This window comes from Hippocampus bargibanti, linkage group LG03 (genome assembly GCF_051943395.1).
Source record: "Hippocampus bargibanti isolate YZ-2025 linkage group LG03, ASM5194339v1, whole genome shotgun sequence".
Classification (NCBI taxonomy): domain Eukaryota; kingdom Metazoa; phylum Chordata; class Actinopteri; order Syngnathiformes; family Syngnathidae; genus Hippocampus; species Hippocampus bargibanti.
This window is the reverse complement of record NC_142736.1, coordinates 5,254,521-5,274,310: the sequence shown is the minus strand read 5'-3', so window position 1 is coordinate 5,274,310 and position 19,790 is coordinate 5,254,521. Positions and strand designations below refer to the sequence as shown.

General features: G+C 42.3%; 3 protein-coding genes across 4 annotated transcripts; all 3 read right to left on the bottom strand.

Moving 5' to 3' along the window:
• Positions 1 to 316: 316 nt before the first annotated feature.
• On the bottom strand, positions 317 to 2,716 carry LOC148900147 (uncharacterized). Its single transcript, XM_088991685.1, has 2 exons — positions 2,099 to 2,716; positions 317 to 2,008 (listed from the first exon to the last, which is right to left on the bottom strand). The coding sequence occupies exons 1-2, from the start codon at positions 2,211 to 2,213 to the stop codon at positions 921 to 923; spliced, it is 1,203 nt and encodes a 400-aa protein (XP_088847811.1). The 5' UTR covers positions 2,214 to 2,716; the 3' UTR covers positions 317 to 920.
• A 4,395-nt stretch (positions 2,717 to 7,111) lies between these two features.
• On the bottom strand, positions 7,112 to 13,942 carry LOC148900146 (uncharacterized). Of its 2 annotated transcripts, XM_088991723.1 has the most exons (5): positions 13,477 to 13,942; positions 13,026 to 13,141; positions 12,705 to 12,868; positions 8,254 to 10,115; positions 7,112 to 8,163 (listed from the first exon to the last, which is right to left on the bottom strand). In XM_088991723.1, exons 4-5 carry the CDS (start codon positions 8,366 to 8,368, stop codon positions 7,607 to 7,609), a joined length of 672 nt encoding a protein of 223 aa, XP_088847849.1. In that variant the 5' UTR covers positions 8,369 to 10,115; positions 12,705 to 12,868; positions 13,026 to 13,141; positions 13,477 to 13,942; the 3' UTR covers positions 7,112 to 7,606. The 2 variants fall into 2 exon arrangements, with proteins under 2 accessions (XP_088847849.1, XP_088847848.1); XM_088991722.1 differs by having other exon boundaries at positions 12,705 to 13,141.
• Positions 13,943 to 14,472: 530 nt separating this feature from the next.
• LOC148900145 (uncharacterized) lies at positions 14,473 to 16,934 on the bottom strand. Its single transcript, XM_088991611.1, has 2 exons — positions 16,482 to 16,934; positions 14,473 to 16,399 (listed from the first exon to the last, which is right to left on the bottom strand). The coding sequence occupies exons 1-2, from the start codon at positions 16,594 to 16,596 to the stop codon at positions 14,862 to 14,864; spliced, it is 1,653 nt and encodes a 550-aa protein (XP_088847737.1). The 5' UTR covers positions 16,597 to 16,934; the 3' UTR covers positions 14,473 to 14,861.
• Positions 16,935 to 19,790: the final 2,856 nt, after the last annotated feature.

Below are 19,790 nucleotides of genomic sequence, written 5' to 3'. Positions count from 1 at the left end.
AAATTCACTGTATGTCGCTTTCTCGGTCAGGGGTGTTCCCAATGTGATGTCACTTCTGGCATCGACACAAACTCGAAAACAAGACTTCATGAATAGTCAGCGCGAATTTTAAAAAGTAAAATATAGCTATATGCGGTGGAATCTTTGTAAAATGGAATCTTGGAATCTTTGTAAAATGTGGTCAGTAGAAGTCACTTGAAGTGATTTTACAAATTATGGACGCACCTTGTCCGGAGGTGTCGGTTGTCCTCGAAGGCTTCATCTGGGGGACTTGACCTGCCATGCATTAGCTCCATCATGAAATGAAAGAAATATATTGAGCCAAGGCAGCTTTATTCGTCTGAAAACAAGAGGCAACTCAACGTGCTTGACACAACCAAATCACAACACTTGAAAGCATTTTCACACAAACCAATTTCAGATATATCAAACCAAATTTAGAAAGTAACCCCCCCGAAAGAGATGAAAAGAATGTACAGCAAAGGGATTCGGAAACAAGGCGAAAAGTCATTAAGGAAAAAAAAACTTATTTCATTCATTTTGGAATTCCCCACTTAGTTTTGTCGTATTTTTTCCGAAAAGGCATTTATCATTTGAGTTCCACTTTTCCCCAAAAAATGAATCAGGCACGTTTTTTTCTTCAAATTGTGCCTTCTTACTGTATGTCCTTGGAAGAAGAGTCCTCTCTAGCAAATGCTGGAGCACAAGCGGAAAACGGTGAAGGCTTATCTCCAGTGCTCTTATTATGCCTGGTCAAATTTTCCTTTCGAGCAAAGCTTTGACCACAAACAGAGCAAGAGAAAGGTTACGCGTAATCATTGTATTAAGTTCATCCTGTCTACTTGATATCTAATGTAAAAAAGATTCTTTACTTACAGTGTATTGTAGGTGTTACACTGTCTGTAAGTAAAAAATGTGTTTTAAATTAAAAAAGAGAAAGGTTTTTCTCCAGTGTGCGTTCTCGTGTGTACGTTTAAGTCACCTTGTGAACAAAAACACTTATCACAACTTGAACAGGGGTAAAGCTTTTCCCCGGAGTGAGTCATTTTGTGGCTTGTTAACTCTGGAGCTGTATAGAATGCTTTACCGCAGACTGCACAGGCAAATTTTTTTTCTCCGGTGTGTCTTATGGCGTGCCTTGCTAAATTTGATTTGTCAACGAATTTTCTTCCACAAACTGAGCAGGAAAAAGGTTTTTCCCCAGTGTGCGTTCTTCTGTGCACATTCAAGTGCGACTTTTGACTGAATCGAGTTTCGCAAATTGAACAGACAAAGGGTTTTTCAACAGTGTGCGTTCTGCTGTGCACATTCAAATGCGACTTTTGACTGAATCTTTTTCCACAAACTGAGCAGGAAAAAGGTTTTTCCCCAGTGTGCGTTCTTCTGTGCACATCCAAATTCGACTTTCGATTGAATCGAGTTTCGCAAATTGAACAGGCAAAGGGTTTTTCCCCAGTGTGAGTTTGTGTGTGCCTTGCTAATACTGTCTTGACATAAAATCGTTTCCCGGAAACTGAGCATGGAAACGGCCTCTCCAGGGTATGTGTTTTGGTGTGGTTTGTTAAATTTATCTTCTGAATAAACGTTTTACCACGAACTGAGCAGGCAAAGGGTTTCTGCCCCGTGTGTGTCCTGGTGTGCCTCTTCAAAGTTGACTGACTTGAAAAGGTTTGGTCACATTGGAGACATTTCAGACGTCCTATGCCCACGCGACATGATGGATCATGTTTGGACTGATGGTCATCCTCGGTGTCAGAAGAATGCGAGGTGACATCGTCATCGTCGTCTTCGGAAAGTGGAGCCAATTGGCCTTCCAAGTGGGATCCTCCTTCTTGTTGTTCTCCATCAGCTTCTTCTTTCTTCACACTGACTCTGGTCAACGGAAACTTGCTGATTTCCTCCTCCCGCTCTTCTTCTTTCACACGAGGATGCTTCCCTGCTTCCTCCTCTTTACTTTGGGGAGGTTCTAGATCCTGATGCTCGAATCCCGAATCTTCTTCTTTGAGGTCTGCAGGGACACATTTTTTGTTCCATAACACACAAGAAAGTTGAAATAAGATGCAGCATTTCTGAGTTGGAGAGGAACAAGTGAACCGACCCGCTCTTACTAAGACGACTCGAGGTTCCAACTTGCAAAGGTGACGTTGGAGCTCCACGTCGTCCGAGGTTGGACAAAGTTCCTCCTTGTACTCTGTCGTCTTTCTTTCACACATTTCCAGCGACACCCAAAAAAATACTCACGAGGTCTGTTCAGACTGACGTGTCCCAACCAAACGTGCCTCTTTGCTCGCAAGCGAATTTCGCCACAGGAGCTTCGACGTTCACCAAGGCGAGTTTCTCGGCGTACGAAGCTAACCAAATCGAGTTTCCCGGCGTATGAAGCTCAAATTGGGTCAGTTGGAGTCCAATAATGTCGCCGTGATGGCCGGTGAACATGAGAAGAAGAACGTTTTCATGAAACGCATGTCGGTGACATCTGTGGATCGACTTCCGTACCACACGTGTAGTGCGCATGCGCAACAGTTCGGCCATCTTTGGTCGCTACGGTGGCTCCATTAAATCAAAACACGACCGCGGCGCCTAATTAATAAACTATACCTATATGACCTATAAAATAGGTCATAAGGTATATCACATATCACATATATAGGTCATATACGTCCTATATGACCTATATTCCACCGCGCTTGTTTCTATCCAGTGAACCGAGCGCACTCTACTCGCAGTCGTTATAACATAGCATATTTGTGAATACGTATTTTTTCGTGTTTTTTTCCAAGCTATGCATTCTATGATGACGTATTACACGTTTCCCTCCATGCTGGTTGAAATTGCCGAATGTGACGAGTAACGGGGGGATTGAAGTTTACGCTCATTTGCTAACACTACGGTTTATAAAGGCGAGTAAGTAGTATTTTCATAACTCATAGAAGTGGTAGGATATATATTTTTCTCAATAACTGCCAAGTTTCAAGCAAAAAGAGGCAAAAGCATATAGATTTCTAGAGATGGCAATTTTCTTTCCTAGTATTCAGTGACAGCCATTTTTGATTTCTGACGAAAATCTGCCTGCATTCGATCGTTGATATTTGGTAATTTACATTTTGAATTCTTTCTTGAATTATCAGTTCTTGTTTAGAGTTTCAAAAGCTTTCCAATGGTGCCTTACTCGTTAAGATCTGCCAAAAATTAAGTAAATTTAAACTGTCATAAAAAAATTCGGCCACAGATTTTCATTGTTTCAACTGTCTAATTACAGGCAGAAAATCGCCTATTTCGAACATTGAAAAAAATACATTGTTTCCTTATTATTTGTCAGAGAACAATCATCAATACACCATCTGAAAGCCACTTAAATGCACTTTAAGATGCAGTGGCGGACCGTGCATTTCACACCTAGGCCTTCAGTGAAGTCCTGCTTAGCTCGACTTGAACAAATATCCCTCGTAATACCATAATTTATGACACAACGGCTGGAGATATCATTTACAAAAGCACACGCACGCAATACTGGGCGTGGCATCACCTTAATCGTCTACAACACAGGCTATTTTCCGGAGCAATTACACATTAATAAATCTGCATCAGCAATTAGAACTTGTCACTATACGTGATACTGCAAACACTTAAAAATAAAAGGAAATTTAAAATCATTTGTCCACAAAGTTTTATGAAGTCCACCAAGAATATGCAATCTTTAACAAGATTTTACGCTAAATTACAAAATGTCAGTTTAATATAAGAAAAACAACAAGACGGTCACAAAATGAACTATTTGTTGAAAATAAAAGTAAACAAATCTTTTTCATTTGTTCTTGAGAATAGGCTTACCTACATGCGACAGCAAGTTGTCCTCTCCTTCAGCCATTGTGGGTTAAAAAAGCGAGTAGATATACTTGGTTTTTCTGCTAAAGTTTCCAGGTCTGATCTGTTGTCAGCTTGGTTGATTTGCATAGCGCTGCCTCCGCTGAGGGCTGAGGTAAAGTGAGTATCCAATCACAGGACGCGTACGTCATGTTCAACGCGAGGCCCTCTAGCTGGCCTTACTGTGCCAACTCGTGATCTGATTGGCTATCGCAACTGTATATCAACTACATGTGCCCGTTCATGTACAGCGCACAGACGCCCTCACTGTTGATTCTGAAGGCGTCTGTCAGATTTCATACAGCCTGGCGACACAAACTAGCTGAATTCTGATTGGATTAAAAACTCTGACCTAAAACTACAACACTGAAAGGAGCATAACTAAATGGATATAATATAACATCAAGAAAACAGTATGTAGAATAATTATATATATATTTAGAAAAAATACTTTTTTAATGAAATTGACTTTTATTATAATTATGATAATGATGTCTGATTATGTTAGGCCAGCAGAGAAGGCCTTGCTGGCCCTGACGGCCCACCACTGTTAAGATGGTATTCGAAAATGTGTGATGAATTATTATTGAACATTTTTGTCACATCCCTACTGTATACTGTCGTTGTCGAGACATGTTAATGAGCGATGAGTAATTCCTTCCCATTCCGAAGACGACTGTGTCTTTTGTTATCGAGTTCACGCCATCTATTTTATAACGTAAATGTGTAGTTAATCTGTGTGGCCACGAGATGGTAAAATTACCCTGTCATTCAATTCCCTCATGTTTGTACTGACTCAACTTTCGATTTAACATCAATATTCAACTTTAGATTCCCATTCTGGAAGATAAAGCATTTTCAAGGACTTTGAAGCTCTGTTTGTGATGTAATGTAGGGAAAGAGATGCCTGTTTTACGGTAAAATCAGACCATTGACATCAAATGGTGAGTCTAGTTTTTGCTTTTTTGAATGCCGCTGTGCCGATGACCATTTTGTGATTGGGAGCCCTTTACTGCGCATCTTCATCTGTATTAAACGCATCGAGTTGCTTGTTCTGTAGGCACAAGGGGACACAAGCCAGTGTCTTCTTGTGCCGGTCACAAGCCCGGATAAATAGAGGGTTGTGTCAGGAGGCCATCCGACGTAAAAGTTTGGCCAAAACAAACGTGTTAATCGAACCTCTGAAGATGGAGGACACTGATTCGCTGTGGCGAACCACTGAAGGGAAAAGCCCAAAGGAAAAGAAGTCAAAAGTCACAGTCAGCTTTATTGTCAAATATGCTAATATGCATGACATACAGCACAGATGAAATTACTGTCCTCCAGTGTGCATTCTTCTGTGCACGTTTAAGTCACCTTGGGTAACATAACATTTATCACAACTTCAACAGGCATAAAGCTTTTCCCCAAAGTGACTCATTTTGTGTCTTGTTAACTCGTGATTTAAATAGAATGCTTTACCGCATACTGAACAGGCCAATTTCTATTCTCCGGTGTGTCTTATGGCGTGCCTTGCTAAATGTGATTTCTGAATGAATCTTTTCCCACAAACCGAGCAGGAAAAATGTTTTTCTCCAGTGTGCATTCTTCTGTGCATGTTCAACTGCCACTTCTGTGTGAATCGAGTTTCGCAAATTGAACAGGAAAAAGGTTTTTTTCCAGTGTGCGTTCTCGTGTGAACACACAAATTCTTCTTTTGACTGAATCTTTTCCCACAAACCGAGCGGGAAAAAAGGTTTTTCCCCAGTGTGTGTCTGTGTAAGCTCTCAGTCGTACAGGAGTGGTCCATCGATGAGAAGGTTTCTTCAGCCGTCATCTGTACAAAAGTGAAGGTTTCGGACGTTTCACCTCCTATCCAAGAGGCTTCGTCAGCGAACTAAAGTCTGACTGGTCGTATCGGCCCCATTTATATATCCCTAATGTCCAGACCTGGTGGCGCCGGACACAGCTATGATAGGTCCCTACTCTCAGGTTGGGGGGGGGGGGCGCGGGACCCCCCCTGTGGCCCCACTGATTGTTCCTACATTCCTGACTAACGATTGGCCTATTACACCCACACCCCCCGGTATCACCTCATCAGCATAACGACCCTCATCAGCATTGCGAAAGTTGCCTAACCTGTTTTGCCTGAGCAGGCTATTGTATGAACGATCCAAATTGAACCTCACACCACCAGACCGGTTTAATGAAGGATTTTGTTGTTTTATAAGAATCGCCTCTTTTACCCCCCTTTCAAACCATCTATGTTCTTTCGCTAAGATTTTAACCTCATTGTCGTCAAATGAGTGGTTGCTAGCTTTTAGGTGCAAATGTACTGCCGATTGGGAGTCAAAACATATCAGGAGAGCACTCACTAACTGTGGGTACCCTCAGTGGTACCCTCAGTGGTCATTCAACAAATGTCAGAAAGAAAGAATAGCGAACGAAACCAATAATTCTCAAGATTCTAAAAGGAGAGGAGTAGCAGTACCGTACATTGCAGGAGTTTCTGAAAAATTACAAAGAGTCCTTTGGCAACATAAAATTCCTACTTATTTCAAACCGATAAACACGTTAAGGCAAAAATTAGTGCATCCAAAAGATAGGCTACCAAATGAAAAACAAAGTAATGTAGTTTATTCCATACATTGTAAGAATGAAAATTGTAAAGAGCAGTACATTGGGGAGACTCAACAAATTCTCAAAAAAAGACTTTATCAACATCGCAGGGATAATACTAGTGGGCCTCAATCGGCAGTACATTTGCACCTAAAAGCTAGCAACCACTCATTTGACGACAATGAGGTTAAAATCTTAGCGAAAGAACATAGATGGTTTGAAAGGGGGGTAAAAGAGGCGATTCTTATAAAACAACAAAATCCTTCATTAAACCGGTCTGGTGGTGTGAGGTTCAATTTGGATCGTTCATACAATAGCCTGCTCAGGCAAAACAGGTTAGGCAACTTTCGCAATGCTGATGAGGGTCGTTATGCTGATGAGGTGATACCGGGGGGTGTGGGTGTAATAGGCCAATCGTTAGTCAGGAATGTAGGAACAATCAGTGGGGCCACAGGGGGGGGTCCTGCGCCCCCCCCAACCTGAGAGTAGGGACCTATCATAGCTGTGTCCGGCGCCACCAGGTCTGGACATTAGGGATATATAAATGGGGCCGATACGACCAGTCAGACTTTAGTTCGCTGACGAAGCCTCTTGGATAGGAGGCGAAACGTCCGAAACCTTCACTTTTGTACAGATGACGGCTGAAGAAACCTTCTCATCGATTCCCCAGTGTGTGTTCTCATGTGTATGTTTAAGTCACCTTGTGAACGAAAACCTTTGTCACAACTTGAACAGGCATAAGGCTTTTCCCCGGAGTGAATAATTTTGTGGCTTGTTAACTCTGGATCTGTATAAAACGCTTTACCGAATACTGAACAGGCACATTTTTTTTCACCGGTGTGTCTCATGGCGTGCTTTGCTAAAAGTGATTTCTGAATGAATCTATTCCCACAAACTGATCAGGTAAAGGTTTTTCTCCAGTGTGCGTTGTTGTTCTCCAGTGTGCAAATTCAACTGCGACTTTCGACTGAATCGAGTTTCGCAAATTGGACAAGCAAAGGGTTTTTCTCCAGTGTGCGTTCTCGTGTGTTTGTTTAAGTCTCCTTTTGTCATAAAACATTTATCACAACTTAAACAGGCATAAGGCTTTTCCCCGGAGTGAATCATTTTGTGGCTTGTTAACTCTGGAACTGTATAAAATGCTTTACCGCAGACTGCACAGGCAAATTTTTTTTCTCCGGTGTGTCTTATGGCGTGCCTTGCTAAATATGATTTTTGAATGAATCTTTTCCCACAAACTGAGCAGGAAAAGGTGCACATCCAAATTCGACTTTCGATTGAATCGAGTTTCGCAAATCGAACAGGCAAAAGGTTTCTGCCCCGTGTGTGCCCTGGTGTGCCTCTTCAAATTTGACTTACTGACAAAGGTTTTGTCACATTGGCAGCATCTCAGACGTCCGATGCCCACACGACATGTTGGATCATCTCTGGACTGTTGCTCATCCTCAGTATCAGAAGAATGTGAGGTGATGTCGTCGTCGACTTCGGAAAGTGGAGCCAAGAAGCCTTCCAAGTGGGATCCTCCTTCTTGTTCTCCATCAGCTTGTTCTTTCTTCACACTGACTCCAGTCAACGGAAACTTGCTGATTTCCTCCTCCCGCTCTTCTTCTTTCACACGAGGACGCTTCCCTGCTTCCTCCTCTTGACTTTGGGGGGGTTCTAGATCCTGATGCTCGAACCCCGAATCTTCTTCTTTGAGGTCTACAGGGAAACATTTTTTGTTCCATAACACACAAGAAAGTTGAAATAAGATGCAGCATTTCTGAGTTGGAGAGGAACAAGTGAACCGACCCGCTCTTACTAAGACGACTCGAGGTTCCAACTTGCAAAGGTGACGTTGGAGCTCCACGTCGTCCGAGGTTGAACAAAGTTCCTCCTTGTACTCTGCCGTCTTTCTTTCACACATTTCCAGCGACACCCAAATAAAAATTACACTCACGATATCTGTTCGGACTGACGTGTCCCAACCAAACGTGCCTCTAACGTGCCTCTAGCAAGCGAACTTCGCCACAGGAGCTCCGGCGTTCACCAAGGCGAGTTTCTCGGCGTACGAAGCTCAAATTAGGTCAGTTGATGTCCATTAACGTCGCATCAGTGTGGTGGACGCATCATCTACCTCCTCCACTCGGCGCTGCTGCACCTGGAGAATGCTGGGAGTACGGTGAGGATGACGTTCTTCGATTTCTCCAGTGCCTTCAACACCATCCGGTCCAATCTACTGGGGGACAATCTGCGGCATGCCGGAGTGGACCACAACTTCACATTTTGGATTACAGATTACTGTGGGACCTCGGTTTACGAACACCTTGCCTTATGAACTTTTCAATATACAAACGTTAAATTTATGAAAATTAAACCTTGGCATACGCCCTACTTTTCGGGATACACACGGAGCACCGCCGCACCACGGCTGGCGGAGTAATTTTCGGCGGAAGAACACCAAACCACATGACCGAACAGCGCCACAGCCGGCCTACCTTTCCACTCCCCCTTTCTCTGAGTGCACACGTCGTTCGTCTTCAAGGATTTATCACAGATACTTTTGCTGGTATGGGACCGAAAAGGACCTCACCATCCATTCGTGTTCAGCCGAAGAAGACACAAAACAAAATTTAGTCGAGGAGAGAAGAAGGAGATCATTGAGAAACACGAACGAGGTGTGTGTTTGTCTGACTTCACGGCCCAGTACCAATATGCTAAATCCACCATTGCTACCATCCTTCGCATCAAAGAAGCTATTAAATGTGCGTGTGTTGCTAAAGGTGTTTCCGTGCTGTCAAAGCAACAGTCTCGGGCAATAGAAGAGGTTGAAAAACTTCTGTTAATTTGGATTAACGAAAAGCAGCTAGCCGGGGATAGCGTGAATAAAGCAATTACATCCGAGAAAGCACAGCCAATTCACGCTGATATCGTCATGCGGCAACCTGGAAGTTCGCCGTTTATTGATGATTTTAAAGCCAGCAAAGGGTGGTTCGAGAACTTTAAGTGCCGTACAGGGATTCACTACGTTACTCGTCATGGTGAGACAGCCAGTTCAGACAGTAAAGCTGCCAAAGCCTAAGAGGGATCATTCCTCGAAATGGTGAAAGAAGTCTATGTTCCTCAGCAAGTATTTAATGCAGATGAGACCGGCCTTTTTTTGAAAAAGATGCCTAACCGGACTTTCATAACACAGGAAGAGAAGTCTGAACCCCATTCCATCAAGCCATCAACGACCATCATAAAGGTAAATAAAACGACTTTATTATACAGTGCAGTGTATTTCTTTCATTACATTACAATAGCACACTTATTATACATGAATAAGGTATATTGTTTGTAGTTTTAAGGCTTATTTAGTTGAAAATTATACTTTTGTACCAGGAGCTGGTGGAGGAATATCGGAGGAACGGTTGGAGGTCGAGGTGTATGCCGGTGGAGGTGGGCAGTCGGGGATTTGCCAGCCACTCCCTGAGCAAAGCCTATGGCACACTGGGCATAACAGGTGCAAACCGAAGAAGAGCCATAGGCAACAACGTGGAGGCAGCAGAAAGAGCCACCAGATGGCTCTGGTTGAGGAGGGGAGAGCCGTGGGGGCAGTGGAGCAGTAGCATGCCACTTGGACACAGGCCGGGGCCTTGCAAACCCCGGTCGGGTCGCCTGGAGGAGGGTATCTGTTGAAAGACCCGAAACACCCATTGATTCTAGGAATCAACACTGATGATGTGTCCAAGTTTGTGCATCAGCAGATGTATTGTTAACTGAAAATTAACTATGGAGACCTGGGAACGGATTATTTTAATGGTTTCCTATGTAAAATTATTTTTTGGGATACAAACTTTTCGCCTTACACACTCTGTCTGGGAACCAATTAAGTACGTAAGCCAAGGTCCCACTGTAGATAACTAATAGATAGCTAGTTAGACAGCTAGTAGATAGCAAATAGATAGCTAGCTAAGTAACCAGCAACGGTGACCCCGTTCAACCGGGAATAACTCAAATAAATCAAGCTAGCTAGCTAATAGATGAGTAATAGATAGCTAGCTAGTTAGACAGCTAATAGATAGCAAATAGATAGATAGATAGCTAGGTAGCCAGCAACGGTGACCCCGTTCAACCGATGTAATTATAATATCTGAGGATGCAAATTCCACCATGACGTCCCTGATCCACTGCTGAAATGGATGTTTTGATCCTCTCCTCTTTCATCTAGAACTGCTTCATGTCATCACAAAGAGGGTACAGCAAGTCCAGAAGAATGAATGACTCTGTGTCTGTGTTGTCATATTATTTGTTATTTTTGTTTTTTTGTTTTTCCCAAGATGGCGGCGCGTGAACACGCAGCGGCTCCCCTCTCCCGGCAAATTGGCGTTTTCATGTTTATTATATTTGTTAAAGTCATTATAAGTGCCTTGCAAGCTGGGTCCGAGAGGACAGTAATTTCATCTGTGCTGTATGTCATGCATATTAGCTAGTATAATTGAAGTCCAAGATGGCGCCCGAGTCGGCAGCCTCAGCAAGTGCTCTCATGAGCCTTGCTTTTTTTGGTTGTTTTTGTCTTGTTTTGTGTTTTCTTTTGTCACTTTGTGTTGTTGTGCATCGTGTGGAACGCATACAGATTGTTTTTCAGCATTTTTGACCACGACATTCATCAAGGAGGAGACTGTGCTGAGCGGTTGCGCCTTTTCGGCAGCATGAATATGCCAGTACTGTTTTTGAATGGGAGGAATGTCGGAGCCATTCGACTGCCATCGCTGGACACCAAAGGGGCCGTTGTGCTTTTTTTGCGCCTGTAATGGGCAGCATCTTCACAGCCCCGCTTCGTTTAGCGGAAAGGTCAGTGCTGTTGGTCAGTCTGCGGCTAGATGGATGCATGGCTTGGGGAACCCGCGATAAGAAGGAAGGAGCGTCAGCGCAGAGCGCCGATGCGTATGTGGAACTGTTGCGGCTTGGAATTGAAGCAGATTTATGTGGAACAAGAGATGTGAGACAATCTCTTTTCGTCAATGGATGCTACAGCTGCATGTTTGCTTTCAACATTTAGCTTGTAGTCGACGTGCACATTCCACCATGATGTCCCTGATCCACTGTTGGAAAGACGCTTTGATCCTCTCCTCTTTCATCTAGAACTGCTTCATGTCATCACAAAGAGGGTACAGCAAGTCCTGAAGAATGAATGTCTCTGTGTCTTTGTTTTGTCATATTGTCTCTATGCTGTCATATTATTTGTTATTTAGGTTTTTTTTGTTCTTTTGACTTCAAGACGGCGCCGCGAGAGTGGCTGCCTTTCCAGCAGCTCATGTATTTTGTTTTTCTACTTTCATTCCTTTCATCACTTTGCTGTTGTGAAATGTAAATTTCTCCACTGTGAGACTAATAAAGGCATATTGAATCGAATATTTGACAATAAAGCTGACTTTGACTTGACTTTGACTGAGGGACCAATTGTAGAATGTGTGTTGGTATGTTTTCCCTGAATCAAAGTGATTGATAAGCACACGCTGCATGTACTTTCCTTGTGAAATTATAACCAATAAAAAAGACATGAAACAGCTAGCTATCTATTTGAAACAGCTGGCTATATATTGCTGTCTATTAGCTATTTAACTATCGAGCTGGCTATCTATCTAGCTATATATTAGCTTGTTATCTAGCTATCTATCTATTAGCTAGTTATTAGCTAACTATCTATTAACTAGCTATTAACTAGCTATTAGCTAGCTACTTGACTAGCTATCGATTTGCTGTCTATTAGTTATTTAACTAAATCGCTGACGATCTAGCTAGCTATCTATTAGCTATCTGTCTACCTATCAGCTAGCTATCTATTAGCTAGCTATCTATTAGCTATCTGTCTACCTATCTGTCTACCTATTAGCTATCTATCTATTAGCTATCTATCTATCTATCTATCTATCTATCTATCTATCTATCTATCTATCTATCTATCTACCTACCTATCTACCTATCGATCTAGCTAGCTATCTATTAGGTACCTATCTATCTAGCTAGCTATCTATTAGCTATCTATCTATTAGCTATCTATTAGCTATCTATCTATTAGCTGTCTATCTATTAGCTATCTATCTATCTAATTGAGTTATTCCGCGTTGAGTGAACGCTGGAGCGTGTGGCTGCCGCTGCTCACCCGCAGAAAAATGTATCCAGTGACTGTTAAGTGACCTTGAGAGTTTTGAAAGGCGCATAGAAATGAAATGTATGATGATAATGATGAAACAGGGGGGAAAGTATGGGAATTTCACCTGTAGTTAATTCCTGCGTAGGAGAAAATATGCATCTTGGGTGCAAAACGTGTGACGAGACTATGGAAGGACACGATTGTGGATGTCTGGTGTTGGCCAGAGAGATCGGCAATGTTCCTGCAGAGTCTCAGTGTTGGTTTCCAACTTGATGGCTACCAGAGAATCTGATTTTTATATCAACAGGAAAAATATGGTGGAAATTGAGCCACGTCTTGACAGAATCAAAATTATATTCGTAGTTTTGCATTACAAACAGTTCATCAAAGTGAATCGAATGAGTACTTTCCAAAGCAAATCCTAATTAAATAACTTATGTCAAACCTTCATTATCACTCCACACAGTAAACTTATAACAACTATTTAGCAGGTGCCTGAATCCTTTTGTCGCATCCTCTTAGTGCCCGTTTTGGCTGTGCTTGGCAGGCAAAATCTTTTGACTGAAACAAAAATAAATGTATGTATTAATATCATGCAAGCTGAGAAAAAACTAGAATGGAGTTATTAATCAATATCAACATGACCCAGCATATCAAGTGAATATTATTAGCATACTTGAACAATATTTTTAGCTTGTAAGAGCTAAATATGACATATGAAGCATATGTGAATCTCCGTGAATTAGCAATGCAGCATCAACTTCGTTGATATGTGGCATATCAGGACATGAATGACACATAATAAGCGAGAAGATGTCAAAATCAATGCAGATTGTTTCATGGTTGTGCATGCAAAAAGTCCTTTCAACTTTCAAGATGAAAAGTGACGAACTTACGTATGAATGGCCTTCTATAAAATGGAGTTCATCAGAAGAAAATTGTAGTGAATCGCAATTCACATCAAATTGAGAATTTAATCACTTTGGCGTACCCTTTCGGCTACACCAAAGAGCTCGACCCCCGTTCTGAAGAATGGCATCAACTTTGGCTTGGAAGAGCTCCATTTTACTGATTTACGTTCAACAAAATCATTTACGAGCTGGATGATCAGCCTCGAGAGGAGCAGGAACAACACGAGAGGATGACAGCGGTTATCCAAGTGGCTAATCGCTAACTCCGTTTAGCTCCTTGTTAGCCTCCGGCTGGTGCTCGACTGCTCTGATCCCTTGAAAATAGCTGGTTTGTCCACTGGGAATTTGTGTCAACTTACACCTTCTTTATACATGTTACCGCAATTGGCTGACACACGATTCAACATCGAGTTATTTATGTAGTTTTACTTCTAATTTCACAATCACGATGTTTTCAGGCGAAAAAAGTAGGGGGCGTTCCCAATGTGATGTCACTTCTGGCATCGACACAAACTCGAAAACAAGACTTGACATGAATAGTCAGCACGAATTTTAAAAAGTAAAATATAGCTATATGCGGTGGAATCTTTGTAAAATGTGGTCAGTAGAAGTCACTAGAAGTGATTTTACAAATTATGGACGCAACTGGTTCGGATGTGTCGGTTGTCCTTGAAGGCTTCATCTGGGGGACTTGACCTGCCATGTACGAACTCCATCATGAAATGAAAGAAATCTCTTGAGCCAAGGCAGCTTTATTCGTCTTGCACATTTTCAGACAGGAGGCAACTCAATGTGCTTGAAATAACCAAAATCACAACACTTGAAAGCATTTTCACACAGACCAATTTCAGATCTATTAAACCAAATTTAGAAAGTAACCTCCCCCGCTAAAGAGATGAAAAGAATGTACAGCAAAGCGATTCGGAAAGAATACCTTGGGAATCATTCACATGCAAAGTCTTTCAACAACAAGGCGAAAAGTCATAAAGGAAAAAAACTTTAATTCATTTCGGAATTCCCCACTTAGTTGTGTCGTATTTTTTTTCTTTCTAAAAGGCATTTATCATTTAAGTTCCACTTTTCCCCCAAAAATGAAGCAGGCACTTTTTTTCTTCAAATTGTGCCTTCTTACTGTATGTCCTTGGAAGAAGAGTCCTCTAGCAAATGCTGGAGCACAAGCGGAAAACGGTGAAGGCTTATCTCCAGAGCGTTCTCTTATATGCCTTGTCAAATTTTCCTTTCGAGCGAGCTTTGACCACAAACAGAGCAAGAGAAAGGTTATGCGGAATCATTGTATTAAGTTCATCCTGTCTACTTGGTATCTAATTTAACAAAAAGATTATTTACTTACAGACAGTGTATTGTAGGTGTTACACTGTCTGTAAGTAAAGAATCGGTTTTAAATTAAAAAAAGAGAAAGGTTTTTCTCCAGTGTGCGTTCCCGTGTGTACGTTTAAGTAACCTCGTGAACGAAAACATTTACCACAAATTGAACAGGCATAAGGCTTTATCCCAGAGTGAGTCATTTTGTGGCTTTTTAACTCTTGATCTGTATAGAATGCTTTACCGCATACTAAACAGGCACATTTTTTTTCTCCGGTGTGTCTTATGGCGTGCCTTACTAAATTTGATTTTCGAAGGAACCTTTTCCCACACACTGAGCAGACAAAAGGTTTTTCTCCAGTGTGCGTTCTTATGTGCTTATCCAAATACGACTTTTGACTGAATCGAGTTTCGCAAATTGGACAGGCAAAGGGTTTTTCTCCAGTGTGCCTTCTCATGTGAACGTTTAAGTTAACTTGTGAACGAAAACATTTATCACAACTTGAGCAGGCATAAGGCGTTTCCCCGGAATGATTCATTTTGTGGCTTGTTAACTCTGGAGCTGTATAAAATGCTTTACCGCAGACTGAACAGGCAAATTTTTTTTCTCCGGTGTGTCTTATGGCGTGCCTTGTTAAATTTGATTTGTCAAAGAATTTTCTCCCACAAACTGAGCAGGAAAAAGGTTTTTCCCCAGTGTGCGTTCTTCTGTGCACATTCAAGTGTGACTTTTGACTGAATCGAGTTTCGCAAATTGGACAGGCAAAGGGTTTTTCTCCAGTGTGCCTTCTCATGTGAACGTTTAAGTGAACTTGTGAACGAAAACATTTATCACAACTTGAACAGGCATAAGGTTTTTCCCCGGAGTGAGTCATTTTGTGGCTTGTTAACTCTCGAGCTGTATAAAATGCTTTACCGCAGACTGAACAGGCAATTTTTTTTTCTCCTGTGTGTCTTATGGCGTGCTTTGCTAAATTTGATTTGTAAAGGAATTTTGTCCCACAAACTGAGCAGGCAAAAGGTTTTTCTCCAGTGTGCGTTTGTGTGTGCCTTGCTAATACTGTCTTGGCATAAAATTGTTTCCCGCAAACTGAGCATGCAAAGGGTCTCTCCCCAGTATGTGTTTTGGTGTGGTTTGTTAAATTTATCTTCTGAATAAACGTTTTACCACGAACTGAGCAGGCAAAGGGTTTCTGCCCTGTGTGTGTCCTGGTGTGCCTCTTCAAAGTTGACTGACTTGAAAAGGTTTTGTCACATTGGAGACATTTCAGACGTCCGATGCCCGCGCGACATGATGGATCATGTTTGGACTGATGGTCATCCTCGGTGTCAGAAGAATGCGAGGTGACATCGTCATCGTCGTCTTCGGAAAGTGGAGCCAAGAGGCCTTCCAAGTGGGATCCTCCTTCTTGTTGTTCTCCATCAGCTTCTTCTTTCTTCACACTGACTCCAGTCAACGGAAACTTGCTGATTTCCTCCTCCCGCTCTTCTTCTTTCACACGAGGACGCTTCCCTGCTTCCTCCTCTTGACTTTGGGGGGGTTCTAGATCCTGATGCTCGAACCCCGAATCTTCTTCTTTGAGGTCTGCAGGGACACATTTTTTGTTCCATAACACACAAGAAAGTTGAAATAAGATGTAGCATTTGTGAGTTGCAAATGAACCAACCCGCTTTTGGGAAGACGACTCGAGGTTCCAACTTGCAAAGGTGACGTTGGAGCTCTACGTCGTCCGAGGTTGGACAAAGTTCCTCCTTGTACTCTGCCGTCTTTCTTTCACACATTTCCAGCGACACCCAAAAAATACAGTCACGAGATCTGTTCAGACTGACGTGTCCCAACCAAACGTGCCTCTTTGCTAGCGAGCGAACTTCGCCACTGGAGCTTCGACCTTCACCAAGGCGAGTTTCTCGGCGTACGAAGCTCACCAAAGCGAGTTGGCCGGCGTGTGAAGCTCAAATCGGGTCAGTTGGAGTCCAATAATGTCGCTGTGATGGCCGGTGAAGATGAGAAGAAGAACGTTTTCATGAAACGCCTGTCGGTGACAACATGTGCGGATCGATTTAGTTACCACACGTATGGTGCGCATGCGCAACAGGTCAGCCATCTTTGGTCGCTACGGCGGCTCCATTAAATCAAAACACGTCAGCGGCGCCTAATTATTAAAGAATACATATGTAACGGAGTTGTACACTTCGGTTATTAAATTATGAAGGAAGTGACGCAACGGCGCACAGTGTGGCACTATGTCCCGCCCATAGTTAGCAGAACAATCTCGAGGAGATTCAGGTTAATCACAAGACGAAACCCATGCGACTTCACCCATCCCTTCTGCCATACTGTGTTGCAGAAATAAAAGAAATAAAAAGACACATCCACGCGTCTCGTCTTCATTAATACGGCAGCATCGTGGAGATGAAGACAGTCACTGTTGTGACACCCGTCACATTGGTGCCGTGACCCGGATCACAAGTGACTCTCCACTTCGGACCGGGACCGCGATGCTGCACAATGAAGACGCTGTGCAGTCCCATCACTCGGTGGACGGTGTGTCGACCCCCGTTTTGAAAATACATGTAGTGTGTTAATTGTCTGACCTGCTGTTTTGCAATTAGTGTGCTTTTTTTTTTTCATGTATGTGTTTTCATGTGTTAAGTCTAAGAATGAGCTCCTTAGAAGTAACAAGTAGCACACCGTTGAATGAGTGTGTTGGTAGAGGTAGAGGCTTCCCAACCGTGTAACAGTTGTATAGTGCAATCCAGAGTGGTGTAGGTTGTACAGAGGGGAATGGGCAGGTTCAAGCTGAGGCCACTTATGTTAGTGGGGACAGAGTTCCTTCCCAAACCCAGTGCAGTGCATCTACGACGAGCGCACAGACAACTGATACACCAGCAACAGATACCTTTCTCCAGTCTGTCACAGTTATGTAGTGCTATGCAGGGTGATGTAGTTTGTACAGAGGGGAATGGGCAGGTGCGAGCTGAGGCCACTTATGTTAGTGGGGACAGAGTTCCTTCCCAGACCCAGTACAGTGCATCTCCGACGAGCACACAGACCCTGACACACCGGCGACAGATCCCTTACTCCAGTCACCTGACGTAGTTGGTCAGATGAGTGACATAATTAGACAGCATTTTTGTACATCCTTGCCCGATAACCTTGTCTATTTTGCCTGTTGGTCTTTCTGTTGTCTTCCGTGTGTATGTTGCCTCACTTCTGCATAATTTAAGGGGGGTGTATGTAACGGAGTTGTACACTTAGGTTATTAAATTATGAAGGAAGTGACGCAACGGCGCACAGTGTGGCACTATGTCCCGCCCATAGTTAGCAGAACAATCTCGAGGAGATCCAGGTTAATCACAAGACGAAACCCATGCGACTTCACCCATCCCTTCTGCCATACTGTGTTGCAGAAATAAAAGAAATAAAAAGACACATCCACGCGTCTCGTCTTCATTAATACGGCAGCATCGTGGAGATGAAGACAGTCACTGTTGTGACACCCGTCACACATATATGACCTATATGACCTATATTCCACCGCGATTGTTTCTATCCAGTGAACCGAGCGCACTCTACTCGCAGGCGTATAACATTGCATTGGTTTTCGTGTTTTTTTCCAAGCTATGAATCTTATGATGACGTATTACACCTTTCCTCTCTAAGTGGTTGAAAATTCCGAATGTGACGAGTAACGGGGGTGGGGGATTTGAAGTTAACGTTCATTTGTTAACGCTACAGTTTATAAATGCGAGTAAGTTGTATTTTCATGACTCATAGAAGTGGTAGGATATATATTTTCCAAATAACTGCCAAGTTTCAAGCAAAAAGAGGCATTAATGTTAAGCAGATTCTTTACTTACAGACAGTGTAGGTGTTCAAATACAAATAATATAAATATAAAGAGGCATGAGCGTATAGATGTTATAGAGATGGCAATTTTCTTTCCTAGTATTCAGTGAAAGCCATTTTTGATTTCTGACGAAAATCTGCCTGCATTCGATCGTTGATATTTGCTAATTTACACTTTGAATTCTTTCTTGTGTGATCTGCTCTTGTTTAGAATTTCAAAAGCTTTCCAATGGTGCCTTACTCGTTAAGATCTGCCAAAAATAAAGTAAGTTTAAACTGTCATAAAAAAAACTCGGTCACATATTTTCATTGTTTTAACTGTCTAATCTGTCAGGCAGAAAATCGCCTTTTTCCAAAATTAAAAAAAATCCATTGTTTCCTTATTATTTGTCATAGAACAATAATCTATACACCATCTAAAAGCCACTTAAATGCACTTTAAGATGGTATTCGAAAATGTGTGATGAATTATTATTGAACATTTTTGTCGCATCCCTACTCTGTCGTTGTCAAGATGTGCAAATGGGCGATGACTAATTCCTTCCTATTCCGAAAACGACTGTGTGTCTTTTGTTATCGACTTCACGCCATTTACTTTATAACGTTAATGTGTGGTTAATCTGTGTAGCCGCTAGATGGTGAAATTATCCTGTCATTCAATTCCCTCACGTTTGTACTGACTCAACTTTCGATTTAACATCAATATTCAAATTTAGATTCACATTCTGGAAGATAAAGCATTTTCAAGGACTTTGAAGCTCTGTTTGTGATGTAATGTAGGGAAAGAGATGCTCGTTTTACGGTAAAATCGGAGCATTGTCATCAAATGGTGGGTCTAGTTTTTGCTTTTTTGAATGCCGCTGTGCCGATGACCATTTTGTGATTGGGAGCCTTTTACTGAGCATCTTCATCTTTATTAAACGCATCGAGTTGCTTGTTCTGTAGCCACAAGGGGACACAAGCCAGTGTTTTCTTGTGCCGGTCCCAAGCCCGGATAAATACAGAGGGTTGTCTGTGTAAGCTCTCAGTCGTACAGGAGTGGTCCATCGATGAAAAGGTTTCTTCAGCCGTCATCTGTACTTTTTTGAAGGTGCTGGATGTTTCGCTTCTTTTCCAAGATGCACTA

What these genes read in the sequence shown, in the direction of transcription:
- LOC148900147 (XM_088991685.1), bottom strand. Translation starts at nt 2,213, where the DNA reads ATGTGTGAAAGAAAGACGACAGAGTACAAGGAGGAACTTTGTCCAACC. An exon ending in AGTCGTCTTAGTAAGAGCGG is followed by an intron (nt 2,009 to 2,098) that starts GTCGGTTCACTT and finishes GTGTCCCTGCAG; the next exon opens with ACCTCAAAGAAGAAGATTCG.
- LOC148900146 (XM_088991722.1), bottom strand. Translation starts at nt 8,368, where the DNA reads ATGTGTGAAAGAAAGACGGCAGAGTACAAGGAGGAACTTTGTTCAACC. An exon ending in AGTCGTCTTAGTAAGAGCGG is followed by an intron (nt 8,164 to 8,253) that starts GTCGGTTCACTT and finishes GTTTCCCTGTAG; the next exon opens with ACCTCAAAGAAGAAGATTCG.
- LOC148900145 (XM_088991611.1), bottom strand. Translation starts at nt 16,596, where the DNA reads ATGTGTGAAAGAAAGACGGCAGAGTACAAGGAGGAACTTTGTCCAACC. An exon ending in AGTCGTCTTCCCAAAAGCGG is followed by an intron (nt 16,400 to 16,481) that starts GTTGGTTCATTT and finishes GTGTCCCTGCAG; the next exon opens with ACCTCAAAGAAGAAGATTCG.